This window comes from Phocoena phocoena, chromosome 3 (assembly GCF_963924675.1).
Source record: "Phocoena phocoena chromosome 3, mPhoPho1.1, whole genome shotgun sequence".
Taxonomy (NCBI): Eukaryota; Metazoa; Chordata; class Mammalia; order Artiodactyla; family Phocoenidae; genus Phocoena; species Phocoena phocoena.
The window spans coordinates 43,198,429-43,213,976 of record NC_089221.1 but is presented as its reverse complement, the minus strand read 5'-3'; the positions used below and the strand labels follow the sequence as shown (position 1 = coordinate 43,213,976).

Here is a 15,548-nt window from a genome sequence, read left to right as displayed (position 1 = left end):
GTTAGTCTATTCAATTTTTATGTTTGAAGCTACAAGGGAAAACTGTTTTTAGAAATTTTCTACAGGAGTGAGAAACTGAAATATATACATACATATATTTTTTTCCTATTTGGTAATGTCCTTTTATAGATCAAAAAGCAGGGTCAAAGAGCAGATACTAAACATTTTAAGCTTTGTGGGCCACCTGCTGTTGCATATTCTTCTCTACTTTTCTTTTATAATCATTTAAACAGCCCCTTACCAAAGGGGCTATTAAAATAAGGTTGAAGGCTAGATTTGGCCCATGGGCTATGGTTTGTTGACTCTTGATCTTACAATATCTGTGTTATTATCTTAGAATCAAAAATATGTAAGTAATTTCATTTCTTATAAGAATTAACAAAAAAAAAAAAATTAACGATATTCAGAAATTTGGAAGTTGAAAGAAAAATGAAGCATTCTGAGAAAAAAATAATGATTTTTTTATAGGTAATAATAAAAAGGGAGAAGGGAATTCAACACTCTAAATGTTTACTGAGGGGCAGGGACTGGGCTAGTCACTTGAACACAGATATCTCATTTTAAGCCTTGTGAATTATTAAGATCTCCTTCTGTGTAATCATAGTAGGGACTTCCAAAATATTCTGGGTGGGATAATATTTTTCCCCAATTTTTTCACTTTTTCTTCCCCTAGGTCTTTACATCAATAGTTGTGATAAAGTCTTAGTTCCATGTCAGAATTATCTAAGCCTTCTGGGGAGTAGAAGTAATCCAATATCTCTGGGTCTAGTTCAGACCTCCTAGAGACTGTACTTATGGAAGCAAACTTCAGAGATACCAACTGGGCCAGTCTAGGTCTGAGTGTATGTTGTTTGCCTGGAAATTAAGTCAGCATTGTACACCAAGTTGAATCCCTTTTGTTAACTGACAGTGAGATGAGTCTAGTTAATCAAAGTATATAAGCAGTGATCTAAAATTAATAATATGACCATTTTTAATGACTGTGTGTAGACATCCATGCTCATTTTTTGAGAATCCCAAATTTATTTTTCCTAAAAGACCTTTTAGGGAAGAGTAATATGAAACCACAGGTGTCAGGTCTTTACACAGTTACACCTTTTTATTTCTGAAAATTTCCCCACTTACGTTAATATTTTTACTCTAAATTGGGGAAGGGTAGTAAATTTTTTGGCTGCTGACATCTCCTAGATGCTTGCTAATAAAAGTGTGGCCTGCACAGGCCAGCAATATCAGCATCACTGAGAGTTTGTTAAAAGGGCAGAATCTCAGTCCTTGCTCCAGATCTACTGAATCAAAATCTGTATTTTAACAAATTCTCTGTGTGAATCACAAGAACATTCAAGTTTGAAAAGCACTGTCCTAGACCACTGATAAGAGTGTGGGATCCAATCTTCCAATTTTTCTGTCTCTCCTAATAATTTCTTATCCTGTAGCTTCTAATCCTATCCCTGATAACTTTTGATTTTCACTTTTTCTGACCTTGCTCTGCTAGATATCATGGTTTATCTGCTGCCTGATACAGACATGGTCCTGCCCCTTTTTTCTTTTTACTCCATAGTAGAAGACAGCAGAACTCAGACCCAAGAGGACTGAGGGTAAAGAGAAGGCAGCAGACCTATTTCCATATATGCTTTTGTATCTATAGGAAATAGTTGTTTCCAAAGCCACACCAGGCATGGCATTCAAGACATTCTTTGCCCGCAAGACACCACCAATCATATGCATAAAGAGAGAAGGATTTGATATTTTTTTCTTTTTGCACCAGTTCGTAACCTGTCTACCTGCTGAGTCCTAATGCTCCACTTTCTTGAGGTGTTTCCCAACTATTCTTGTCCCCATTGTTGTTATCATTATTATTGTCATTCCTGTGCTTGAGTTGAACACTTAATTTTTATTCTTATAGCGTTTTCTAATTGTTTCACATGTGTTCCAACTGGTATTTAAACTTCTTGAAGTTAGGGGTTGTATATTATTTTTACTTGAATGCTAAACCTAGCACAGAGTTGTAGATTTACATAGTAAGTACTGATATAAAAGATTGTTGATTTATACCAGTCAGCTCCTACGTCTTTAATATTATGTGTAAGGACTACATATTCTCAAAGGACAATTCTCAGGGAGATGGTCAGAATTCCATCAGGAAACCATATTTTTTTCCCCTCCAAAATAGGGAGGTAGAATTAGAAAGAAATGTGTCAGGGTAAGGTGGGAGCTATGTGTATAAAAATGTATATCTATTCAATTGTTCTTTCTGTGTACGTCTTCAACCTCTCTATTGGCTCCTTCCCTTTTGCTTACATCTTCTGTCTTTAAGAACCCTTGCTTTGCCTTTTCCTTAAGCCACTTTAGCTCACCTTTTTCTTCTGGTACCAAAGCATTTAGAAGAATAGTCCATATTTATTATTCCTTTCTTTCCCTTCTGTTGACTCCTCAATTCTTTATAGTTTGAGGTCCCTACCTGCCTCTTTGCTAAGACCACCTTCACATAGGAGTTTGGTGACCACTTCATTCTTAAAATTTCTCCCTCACTTCAGACCCAAGTCTCGTCCATCTAGAATTACTTAATCTAGGTCTTTGCTGGCTCTTCTTCCTCCTGTCTCATGAAAATGAAGAGAAGAATATTTTGACATTGCATACTCTAGGAATTCATTCTCATTTGAGATGAACAGCTTATTGTTTATAGTATTTAAACTCTTGCTCCTTTAGATCTTCTACTATATTTGAAAAATAATTTTTATATTAACCAGATATACACACTATTTAATTGTTCATGATATTTGGAAATGTGTCTAGAGTCAGGTACTCTGTTGTATAGAAAATATCCTCTGTTGCACATTTACTGGTTCTAACATTTCTGTACTTTTTTTTTTTTAACCAGGTTGCCCCAGATCATGTAGTTCCAGCTCCAGAAGAGTGCTATGTGTATAGTCCATTAGGTTCTGCTTATAAACTTCAAAGTTACACTGAAGGATATGGTAAAAACACCAGTTTAGTAACCATGTGAGTAAAACTACTTTTTGGAGCATAACAAACTTTTCGTAAACAAAAGTTATTGATTATTTTAATTTTTTGTCTTAATTAAAATGTTTGAAGAGTCAAACGTCATATTTTTACTGCTTTTACTCTGCTTTCAGTTTTATGATTTGGAATACCATGATGGGAACATCTATACTAAGTATTCCTTGGGGCATAAGACAGGTAATATAATTTTCAGCACACTTTTTACCAGAATTTTTTTCTCTTTGTATTTTAAGTTTTACAATAGAGGTTTTAATAAATCTACATAAAATTTGTTAAAGAAAATAGATGATTATATTTATTTATTTTAATTTTATTTATTTATTTTTTGGCTGAGTTGGGTCTTCGTTGCTGCACACAGGCTTTCTTTACTTGCAGCGAGTGGAGGCTACTCTTCGCTGCGGTGCGCGGCCTTCTCATTTGTGGTGGCTTCTCTTGTGGAGCACGGGCTCTAGGTGTGCAGACTTCAGTAGTGGCAGCACGCGGGCTTCAGTAGTTGTGGCACGTGAGCTCAGTAGTTGTGGCTTATGGGCTCTACAGCGCAGGCTCAGTAGCTGTGGCGCATGGGTTTAGTTGCTCTGCAGCATGTGGGATCTTCCTGGACCAGGGATGGAACCTGTGTCCCCTGCATTGGCAGGCAGATTTTTAACCACTGCACCACCAGGGAGGTCCCTAGATGATTATATTTAATTTTACATTAGTTGTCTGGTTTTTAATCATAATTGTTCAGGGTAACAATATGGTTATATATGAATTTATCCTAAAATGATGATATATGTTGTTCTGTATTTTTATTTTTTTAAACAGGCTGGGTTTACTACTGGAATGTGTGTCATCATGCTAATGGGCCTTTTAACACTTTATTGCTGCTACAGAGTGGTGAAATCACGAACTATCATATGTAAGAACTTGCCACTGTAAAAACAGATGAGTGATATGGGTATTAAGAATTTATGCTGAGGTAGATCACTAATGTGTACATTTCACAAATGTGTTAACTATTTTCTGCCTAAAGATTTACTTCTCTAATTCATAGCATTTGACTGAACTGATACGTTAATGAGTTTAGTGGCTGCCTTTGATATTCTGAGAGACTGGTTCTTTGCAGAGTGCATTTACTTTGGTGCTAATTTCCTCATAAGAATCATTTTAAAAGTTGTATTTTAAAAATAAGGTCTTTGCTAGAACTAAATTGAGAATTCTATGATTCTTATCCGTTTATGGTGACTTGTTTTGACCTATCCCTACCAAAAGATCTAAATGTTGGAATCTCCTAAGAGTAGAAATTGTAAGTATGAAAATGTGAGCAATGTGTCCTTTGTAATGAATTCTCAAAGTTGTACCAATGCGTTACCTCCAGTCATTTCTATAATTTAGATCAGGGAAATACCTTTTTAGGTTGTTTTAGTTTAGGACCTAAATAGACATGCATTATTTCATTGAATCTTAGCAAGTGCGAATCAACAGACCAGGCTTTGGCTCCAGTTTTATTCTGTCTCTACTAAGCAGTGGTATATTTTCTCTTAATTGTATTATTTAGTCATATCCCTTTCCCATTTATCCACAAGTCCCTTGGTGCTCTTATAGATAATGCTAAATTCTTTATATGAGGTAGCAGTTAGCCCTTTACCTGTTATTTTTTGTCAATTTCTTTCCTATTCAATATTTGAATGGCTTTTGTATCGTATTAGTTTGTTTATATCTGCCTATCTTTTCCACTGTAATTTCTATTTCTTCAGTTGATAGAAAAGGATAACCTTTCAGGTGCTATTTTTACATTGTCATCTAAATTTTCTGTTATTTAATTTTTAAATTAACTCAGTTGTCTCAAATTTTTTTTAATTGAAATATAGTTGATGTACAATATTATATGTTACAGGTGTACAGTATAGTGATTCACAATTTTTAAAATTTATATTCCATTTAGTTATTATAAAATATTGGCCATATTCGTCATATTACACAATACATCCTTATAGCTTACTTTATATATAATATATAGTTTGTACCTCTTATTCCTCTACTACTCTATTGCCCTTCCCCACTTCCCTCATTATCTGAAATTTAAATTGGCATGTGGTGTGAAGTATGACTCAAGAAATGTTATTATTAAGTATGCCAAATATTGGATAATGTCTTCTGTCCCTTATTGATGATTTTTTCTAGCCTTGGTTTATCACTTGGTTTTATTAATTATAAAATTTTATGATACTATAATCTACTTCTCAGATTACCTGTACTATTTCATTCACCTACATTTCTTTTTATGTATTTGTTCTATAATTTTTTGTTTTGTTTTAATTGAAGTATAGTTGATTTACAATGTTGTGTTAATTTCTGCTGTATATAATGTTTTAATTACTATTATTTCATAATATGGTCTAATACCTGGTGGTGGAATACCCATAATCTTTTGCTAAATGTTTTAATTTGGAGAACACAAATTATGAATATGGAATATATAATTAACATCTTATTTTATTCTTTCCCTTTTATATTTTATCTAGCATCAGTGGATACCACTACCTGGGAATATCCAGATGTCTGCAGATATTATTTTGGCTCCTTTGGGCAGTGGTCAAGTCTCCTTTGCTCCTTGGTGTCTCTTATTGGAGCAATGATAGTGTATTGGGTGCTTATGTCTAATTTTCTTTTTAATACTGGAAAGTTTATTTTTAGTAAGTATCCATATTTAACAGAGTTACTTTCAGATACAATAACTACTATAATATTTTCGTTTCAACCTTAAATTCTGGCCTTGGGATTAATAAAGTAAAAAGTAATATTTGTAATTCTAGAAGATATACTTGATTCAGTTTGTTTTCTATGGTTATGATCTCAAATACAATGTGTATGTTAATTTCCAAAAATTAATTTTTGAATAAATAATATTCCTTCAAATTCTCTAATTAACATAAAATATTTCTAAGTTCTAACAGATGTTTTAAGCATAGCTCAATTTTTACCACAAAATTTTAGTGTAACAGAAAAACTTATGAAGTTCCTTGGTGTTTGTTGCTAAAGAATTCAATGTGTAGAGTGTTGAAGAAACAAATTTCAGTCATGTATTTTCAAAATATTAGGATCTAAAATTAGGAAACAATAGAATAGTGGAATTTATATGGGAAATATATTATTAAATAAGCCCTATATATTTAAAATCTAGATTTACATGAAAACCAAATTTCAAAATAAGTTCTAACATAACTACAACAGCCAGTTTTCCTAAGAACTTTTGAGAGGCAGGTGAGTGAGGGAGATAAATTCTATTTTTATTTTAAACCATAAAATTAGCATTTTAATTAAGTTTTTTATTAATAATCATTTTTATTGTATGAGAAATTATGAAATGTTTCAAACTACCAAGGAAATGCAGAGGGTAATAGAAATACCATTGTACCCACTAAATGAGTTTTCATGTCTTAACATTTTGCCATATTTACATTAGTTCTCTATTCTTACAGACCTATAAATGTAACCCCAGGTGTACTCCTTCTCAATTTCATTTTCCTTCTTCCCTAATTTTGGTACAAAATAATGGTACCTACATGTTTTTGTTATCTTACTATAAAATATATAAGCAACATACCATATTATTTTGCATGTTTTTAATCTGTATAAATGCTATTGCAACTTGCTTTTTTCTGTAATCATCTTCAGTAATACATTGTTCTAGTTCAATTTAACTGCTTTATTCCATAATATGAATGTACCGTGACTTCTTTATCCATTCTCTTGCTATTTAATTTGTTTTCAGTTATGTACTTTCCTGTTACAAACAAGATTTTGTTAAACATCATTGTTTGTCTCCTTGTGTATATGTGGGAGAGTTTCTTCAAGCTATGTACCTATAAGACAAATTGTTGGAACTTAGAATATTCACATTTTCAACTTCACTAGAAATTATGGGATTGTTCTTTATCATTCTTATACCAGTTATGTTCCTGCCAACAGTTTATGAAACTTCCCCTTGTTCCGCATCCTCATACACACTTGATATTATCAGACTTAAATTTTGGCCAGTCGGGATATGGTTTAATTTGCATTTCTCCTCATAAGGAATGATCCTAGACATCTTCTCTTAATTGGACATTATATAGCTTGTTATATCCTTTGCCCATTTTTCTTTTGGATTGTTGGTCTTTTTCTTATTTATTTATAGGAACTCTTTGTAAAGTTTTGATACTAATATTTATTGATTAATGTATGCAAATATCTTCCAGTTAGTGACTTATCTTCACTTGGTCTATGGTGGCTCTCTGGTTCAGAAGTTTTTCTTTTACTTTCAAATTACTCAGTCTTTTTCATTATGGTCCACAACTCTTCCACATACATTTTAGAATCAACTTGTCAAATTCCACAAAAAATTCCAATCAGAATTTGATTGAAATTGTATTGAATTTATCAGTGTACCTTAATGTATCAACCACTACCATAATTGATGTCATTAGGGTACTGACTTTAGAATTTGATTAGCATTGCATTGGATGTATAAATGTGGAGAGAATAATATCATTAGGATACTGAGTCTTACTGTCCATGATCATAGCATGGAATAGTTCTCCATTTATTTAGGTCTTTTTAAATATCTTTTAAATTTTTATTCATAAGGGTCTTACATATCTTATTTTTAGACTTATTTTATTCTCAGGACCCTAAAATATTTTTTCTTTAGTAAAGCAGTTTTAGTTTAATATTCAAATACACATACTTTTTATTATAGAAAATTTCAAACATGTACAAATTAAATGGAACAACATAAAGAACCTTCATGTTCCCCTCACCTGTTTTCTTTCCTTCTTAAAAAAAAATTATTTGTTTGTTTGTTTATTTATTTATGGCTGCATTGGGTCTTTTTTTTTTTTAACACTTTTATTGGAGTATGATTGCTTTACAGTGGTGTGTTAGTTCCTGCTGTATAACAAAGTGAATCAGCTATACATATACATATATCCCCATATCTCCTCCCTCTTGCATCTCCCTCCCACCCTCTCTATCCCACCCCTCTAGGTGGTCACAAAGCACCAAGCTGATCTCCCTGAGCTATGTGTCTGCTTCCCACTAACTGTCTGTTTTACATTTCGTAGTATATGTAAGTCCATGCCAGTCTCTCACTTCGTCCCAGCTTACCCTTCCCCCTCCCTATGTCCTCAAGTCCATTCTCTACACCTGCGTCTTTATTCCTGTCCTGCCCCTAGGTTCTACATAACTTTCTTTTTCTTTTTAGATTCCATGTATATGTGTTAGCATACGGTATTTGTTTTTCTCTTCCTGAATTACTTCACTCATATAACAGACTCTGGATCCATCCACCTCACTACAAAATACTCAGTTTCATTTCTTTTTATGGCTGAGTAATACTCCATTGTATATATGTGCCACATCTTTTTTTTTTTTCACATCTTCTTTATCCATTCATCTGTCGATGGACACTTAGGTTGCTTCCATATCTTGGCCATTGTAAATAGACCTTCAGTGAACATTGTGGTACATGACTCTTTTTGAATTATGGTTTTCTCAGGGTATATACCCAGTAGTGGGATTCTGGGTTGTATGGTAGTTCTATTTTTAGTTTTTTAAGGAACCTCCATACTGTTCTCCATAGTGGCTGTATCAATTTACATTCCCACCAACAGTGCAAGAAGGTTTCCCTTTCTCCACCCCCTCTCCAGCATTTATTGTTTGTAGATTTTTTGATGATGGCCATTCTGACTGGTGTGAGGTAATATCTCACTATAGTTTTGATTTGTAGTTCTCTAATGATTAGTGATGTTGAGCATGCTTTCATGTGTTTGTTGACAATCTGCATATCTTCTTTGGAGAAATGTCTATTTAGGTCTTCTGCCCATTTTTGGATTGGGTTGTTTGTTTTTTTGATATTGAGCTGCATGAGCTGCTTGTAAATTTTGGAGATTAATCCTTTGTCACTTGCTTCATTTGCAAATATTTTCTCCCATTCTGAGGGTTGTCTCTTCATCTTGTTTATGGTTTCCTTTGCTGTGCAAAAGCTTTTAAGTTTCATTAGGTCCAATTTGTTTATTTTTGTTTTTATTTCCATTTCTCTAGGAGGTGAGTCAAAAGGATCTTGCTGTGATATATGTCAAAGAGTGTTGTGCCTATGTTTTCTTCTAAGAGTGTTATAGTGTCTGGTCTTACATTTAGGTCTTTAATTCATTTTGAGTTTATTTTTATGTATAGTGTTAGGGAGTGTTCTAATTTCATTCTTTTACATGTAGCTGTCCAGTTTTCCCAGCACCACTTATTGAAGAGGCTGTCTTTTCTCCATTGTATACTGTTGCCTCCTTTATGAAAGATAAGGTGACCATATGTGCGTGGGTTTATCTCTGGGCTTTCTGTTCTGTTCCATTGATCTGTATTTCTGTTTTTGTGCCAGTACCATACTATCTTGATTACTGTAGCTTTGTAGTATAGTCTGAAGTCAGGGAGCTTGATTCCTCCAGCTCCGTCTTTCGTTCTCAAGATTGCTTTGGCTATTCGGGATCTTTTGTGTTTCCATACAAATTGTGAAATTTTTTGTTCTAGTTCTGTGAAAAATGCCAGTGGTAGTTTGATAGGGATTGCATTGAATCTGTAGATTGATTTGGGTAGTATAGTCATTTCCACAATGTTGATTCTTCCAATCCAAGAACATGGTATATCTCTCCATCTGTTTGTATCATCTTTAATTTCTTTCATCAGTGTCTTTTAGTTTTCTGCATACAGGTCTTTTGTCTCCTTAGGTAGGTTTATTCCTAGGTATTTTATTCTTTTTGTTGCAGTGGTAAATGGGAGTGTTTCCTTAATTTCTCTTTCAGATTTCTCATCATTAGTGTATAGGAATGCAAGAGATTTCTGTGCATTAATTTTGTATCCTACAACTTTACCAAATTCATTGATTAGCTCTAGTAGTTTTCTGGTGGCATCTTTAGGATTCTCTATGTATAGTATCATGTCATCTGCAAACAGTGATAGTTTTACTTCTTCTTTTCCAATTTGTATTCCTTTTATTTCTTTTTCTTTGATTATCATGGCTAGGACATCCAAAACTATGTTGAATAATAGTGGCGAGAGTGGACATCCTTGTCTTGTTTCTGATGTTAGAGGAAATGCCTTCAGTTTTTCACCATTGAGAATGATGTTTGCTGTGGGTTTGTCATATATGGCCTTTATTATGTTGAGGTAGGTTCCCTCTGTGCCCACTTTCTGGAGAGTTTTTATCATAAATGGGTGTTGAATTTTGTCAAAAGCTTTTTATGCATGTATTGAGATGATCATATGGCTTTTATTCTTCAATTTGTTAATATGATGTATCCCATTGACTAATTTGCATATTAATGCAAGAATCCTTGCATCCCTGGGATAAATCCCACTTGATCATGGTGTATGATCCTTTTAATATGTTGTTGGATTCTGTTTGCTAGCATTTTGTTGAGGATTTTTGCATCTATATTCATCAGTGATATTGGTCTGTAATTTTCTTTTTTTGTAGTATCTCTGTCTGGTTTTGGTATCAGAGTGATGGTGGCCTCGTAGAATGAGTTTGGGAGTGTTCCTTCCTCTGCAATTTTTTGGAAGAGTTTGAGAAGGATGGGTGTTAGCTCTTCTCTAAATGTTTGATAGAATTCATCTGTGAAGCCATATGGTCCTGCAGTTTTGTTTGTTGCAAGATTTTTAATCACAGTTCCAATTTCATTACTTGTGCTTGGTCTGTTCATATTTCTTCCTGGTTCAGTCTTGGAAGGTTATACTTTTCTAAGAATTTGTCCATTTCTTCCAGGTTATCCATTTTATTGGCATAGAGTTGTTTGTAGTAGTCTCTTATGATGCTTTGTATTTCTGTGGTGTACATTGTAACTTCTCCATTTTCATTTCTAATTTTATTGATTTGAGTCCTCTCCCTCTTTTTCTTGATGAGTCTGGCTAAAGGTTTATCAATTTTGTTTATCTTCTCAAAAAAACAGCTTTTAGTTTCATTTATCTTTGCTATTGTTTTCTTTGTTTCTATTTCATTTATTTCTGCTCTGATCTTTATGATTTCTTCTACTGATTTTGGATTTTGTTTGTTCTTCTTTCTCTGGTTCTTTTAGGTGTAAGGTTAGATTGTTTGAGGTTTTTGTTTTTTCTTGAGGTAGGATTGTAGTGCTATAAACTTCCCTCTTAGAACTGCTCTTGCTGTATCCCATAGGTTTTGGGGCCATCGTGTTTTCATTGTCATTTGTCTCTAGGTATTTTTTGATTTTCTCTTTGGTTTCTTTAGTGATCTCTTGGTTTTTTAGTAACGTATTGTTTAGCCTCCATGTGTTTGTGTTTTTTCTTTTTAATTTATTTATTTTATTTATTTATTTTTGGCAGCATTGGGTTTTCATAGCTGTGCGCAGGCTTTCTCTAGTTGCGGAGAGCAGGGACTACTCTTCATTGCGGTGCACAGGCTTCCTATTGCAGTGGCTTCTCTTGTCACATAGCACATGCTCTAGAGCGCAGACTCAGTAGTTGTGGCACAGAGGCTCAGTAGTTGTGGCTCATGGCTCTAGAGCGCAGGCTCAGTAGTTGTGGCTCATGGATTAGTTGCTCCGTGGCATGTGGGATCTTCCCAGACCAGGGCTCGAACCTGTGTCTCCTGCATTGCCAGACAGATTGTTAACCACTGCACCACCAGGGACATCCTGTTTGTGTTTTTTACGTTTTTTTTCCCTGTAATTTATTTCTAATCTCACAACGTTGTGGTCGGAAAAGATGCTTGATGTGATTTCAATTTTCTTAAATTTACTGTGGCTTGATCTGTGACCCAAGATGTGATCTATCCTGGAGAGTGTTCCGTGTGCACTTGAGAACAAAGTGTAATCTGCTGTTTTCTGATGGAATGTACTATAAATGTCAATTAAATCTATGTGGCCTACTTTGTCATTTAAAGCTTGTGTTTCCTTATTAATTTTCTGTCTGGATGATCTGTCCATTGGTGTAAGTGAGGTGTTAAAGTCCCCCACTATGATTGTGTTGCTGTCAATTTCATCTTTTATAGCTGTTAGCATTTGCCTTATGTGTTGAGGTCCTCCTCTGTTGGTTGCATATATATTTATAATTGTTATATCTTCTTCTTGGATTGATCCCTTGATCATTATGTAGTGTCCTTCCTTGTCTCTTGTAACATTCTTGTTATTTTTATTTTTTTGCGGTACGTGGGCCTCTCACTGTTGTGGCCTCTCCCATTGCGGAGCACATGCTCCAGACGCGCAGGCTCAGCGGCCATAGCTCACGGGCCTAGCTGCTTCACGGCATGTGGAATATTCCCGGACCGGGGCACGAACCTGTGTCCCCTGCATTGGCAGGTGGACTCTCAACCACTGCGCCACCAGGGAAGCCCAACATTCTTTATTTTAAAGTCTGTTTTATCTAGTATGAGTATTGCTACTCCAGCTTTGTTTTGATTTCCATTTGCATGGAATATCTTTTTGCATCCCCTCACTTTCAGTCTGTATGTGTCCCTAGGTCTGAAGTGGGTCTCTTGTAGATACCATATATATGGGTCTTGTTTTTGTATCCATTCAGCAAGCCTGTGTTTTCGGTTGGAGCATTTAATCCATTCTCATTTAAAGTAAATATCAAATATGTATGTTCCTATTACCATTTTCTCAATTGTTTTGGGTTTGTTTTTGTAAGTCCCTGTCTTGTCTTGTGTTTCCCAGTTAGAGAAGTTCCTTTAGCATTTGTTGGAGAGTTGATTTTGTGGTGCCGAATTATCTCAGCTTCTGCTTGTCTATAAAGCTTTTGATTTCTCTGTCAATCTGAATGAGATCCTTGCTGGGTAGAGTAATCTTGGTTGTAGGTTCTTCCCTTTCATCACTTTAAATACAACGTGCCACTCCATTCTAGCTGGTAGAGTTTCTACTGAGAAATCAGCTGTTAACGTTATGGGAGTTCCCTTGTATGTTATTTGTCATTTTTCCTTAGTTGCTTTTAATAATTTTTCTTTGTCTTTAATTTTTGTCAATTTGATTACTATGTGTCTTGGCATGTTTCTCCTTGGTTATCCTGTCTGGGACTCTCTGCACTTCCTGGACTTGGGGGCTGTTTTCTTTCTATGTTAGGGAAGTTTTTGACTGTAAGCTCTTCAAATATTTTCTCACGTCTTTTCTCTCTTTCTTCTTCTGAGACCCCTATAATGTGAATGTTGTTGCGTTTAATGTTGTCCCAGAGGTTTCTTAGGCTGTCTTCATTTCTTTTCATTCTTTTTTCTTTATTCTCTTCCGTGGCAGTGAATTCCACCATTCTCTCTTCCAGGTCACTTACCATTCTTCTGCCTCAGTTATTCTGCTATTGATTCCTTCTAGTATATTTTTCATTTCAGTTATTGTATTGTTCATCTCTGTTTGTTCTTTAATTCTTCTAGGTGTTTGTTCTTCACTTTTTCTAGGTCTTTGTTAAACATTTCTTGCATCTTCTCGATCTTTGCCTCCATTCTTTTTCCAAGCTCCTGGATCATCTTCACTATCATTATTCTGAGTTCTTTTTCTGGAAGGTTGCTTATCTCCACTTCATTTAGTTGTTTTTCTGAGGGTTTTTCTTGTTCCTTCATCTGTTACATAGTCCTCTGCCTTTTCGTTTGTCTATCTTTCTGTGAATGGTTTTCCTTCCACAGGCTGCAGAATTGTAGTTTTTCTTGCTTTTCATGATATAGTTTTTAAGTATAAAAAATTCAGGTTATTTGTTGCTGTTATAGTAAAAGAACCTAATTAAATTTTTAATATTTATCTTGAATCTAGTAAATGTGTTGAACTCTTATTGCTTATAATTTTGTAGATTCACTTTCGATTTTCTATTTAGGTAGTTATGTCATCCATGAATAGTGAAAAGTTCTTCCTCTCTAGTTATTATTTTTTGAATGATTCATATCTGTATGCATACATTTATATTTAATATGTACATACATACACACAGGCACATGCACACACGTATATATGTTTACATATATATACATCTAGATATATTTAGCTTTTTTTAACTGTAAAGTTGTATGGATGCAGTGCTGGTAGACATCCTTATATTGTTCCTGAGGAAATCTTTCTAATGTTTCACCATTACATATTGCATTAGTTGTAGGATCAAAGGGTTGTACCCTTTAGTAATTCAGAGATGTTCTAGCCTATTGTTTTCTTAAGCATTTTTATTAATATGTGCTGGATTTTATTAAATACTTAATCTACATCTCTTGAAATGATTGTAAAGCTTTTCTCCTTTAAATTGTTAATATGGATAATTAAGTGAATACATTTTATAATATTTAAATCATACTTATATTCTGGGACAAACTTAAATTAGTTTTTAAGTCATGATGTTTATTTTAAATTTTCTTACTGGATTCAGTTTACTTTTGGGAGGAGTGGGAGTAATATTTTATTTAGAACTTTTGTGTCTCTTCATAAGAGATAGTGGCCTAGAGTTTTTCTTTCTCATACTGTCCTCATTGAGCCTTGATGTATTAGGGCTGCTGTAACAAATTACCATGAACTGTTTGGCTTAAAACAAGAGAAATTTGTTCTCTCCCACAGTCCTGGAAACTAGAAGTCCAAAATCAAAGTATCTGTAGGGCTCTCTGCTCCCTCTGAAGCCTTTAGGGAAGAAGCCTTTCTTGCCTCTTTCTAGTTTCTGGTGATCGACTGCTGGCAGTCTTTGGTATTCCTTGAGTTGTAGGTGTATCACTCCAGTTTCGGCTTCTGCCTTCACATGGCCATCTCCCCTCAGTGTCTCTGTGTCCAAAATTTCCTGTTCTTATTAAAGACACCAGTCACTAAATTTAGGGCCTATCCTAATCCAGTATAACCTAATGTTAACTTGATTATCTCTACATAGAGTCTGTTTCCAAATATGGTCACATTCTGAGTTTCCCGATGGACATGGATTTGGGGAGAATACAGTTCAACCCAGTATACTTGGTATCAAGGTTTTACTAGCGTTATGTAAGTCTTTGGCACCAGGGATTCCTTAAAGATTCATAACTTCCTATCTTAAATCACTAATAAGCCCTGGAGATAACTGTAAAAACCTAGAGCACGAGACTACTTCTTTCATTCTATCTTGAGAGGCGTACAATGGAGATGAATAATTCACATATTTAACTTACTTTACAATGAGATGAATAATTCACATATTTAACTTACTTTTATATAACTTACAATATAATTCACATATTTAATGTACAATGGAATGAATAATTCACATATTTAACTTCAGCATTTTTTATCATCCTATTTTTAAGTTTTACATTACTTTTATTAATGCTTACTAAGGTTATAAAAGGTTAACATCAAACAGAATAAAATAAATTCCCTCAGGCAAGTAAAAACATATTCTTTACCCATTCTCTCATTCACTGTAGAATGACATGAATGCTCAGGTATCTGCATTAGCTTTTTGTTTTGCTACTTCTTTTAGTATTACTTAATGGTGCTTGTGAGCAATAATTACTATATAGCTTTCAGTTTATAATAGCACATCCTATACTTTGTAAAAACTTTGAGTGTTTTTCCAGATAA

The 15,548-nt window shown here is 34.2% G+C and overlaps 1 protein-coding gene across 3 annotated transcripts in view; it reads left to right on the top strand.

Moving 5' to 3' along the window:
• SLC38A9 (solute carrier family 38 member 9) overlaps window positions 1–15,548 on the top strand; it is a 100,408-nt gene that overhangs the window by 44,097 nt on the left and 40,763 nt on the right. For all 3 annotated transcript variants that reach the window (XM_065873906.1, XM_065873908.1, XM_065873909.1), the window contains 4 exons: window positions 2,879–3,000; window positions 3,135–3,198; window positions 3,826–3,919; window positions 5,526–5,696. In XM_065873906.1, coding sequence (XP_065729978.1) covers window positions 2,879–3,000; window positions 3,135–3,198; window positions 3,826–3,919; window positions 5,526–5,696 — 451 coding nt within the window. The remainder of the gene's footprint in view (window positions 1–2,878; window positions 3,001–3,134; window positions 3,199–3,825; window positions 3,920–5,525; window positions 5,697–15,548) is intronic.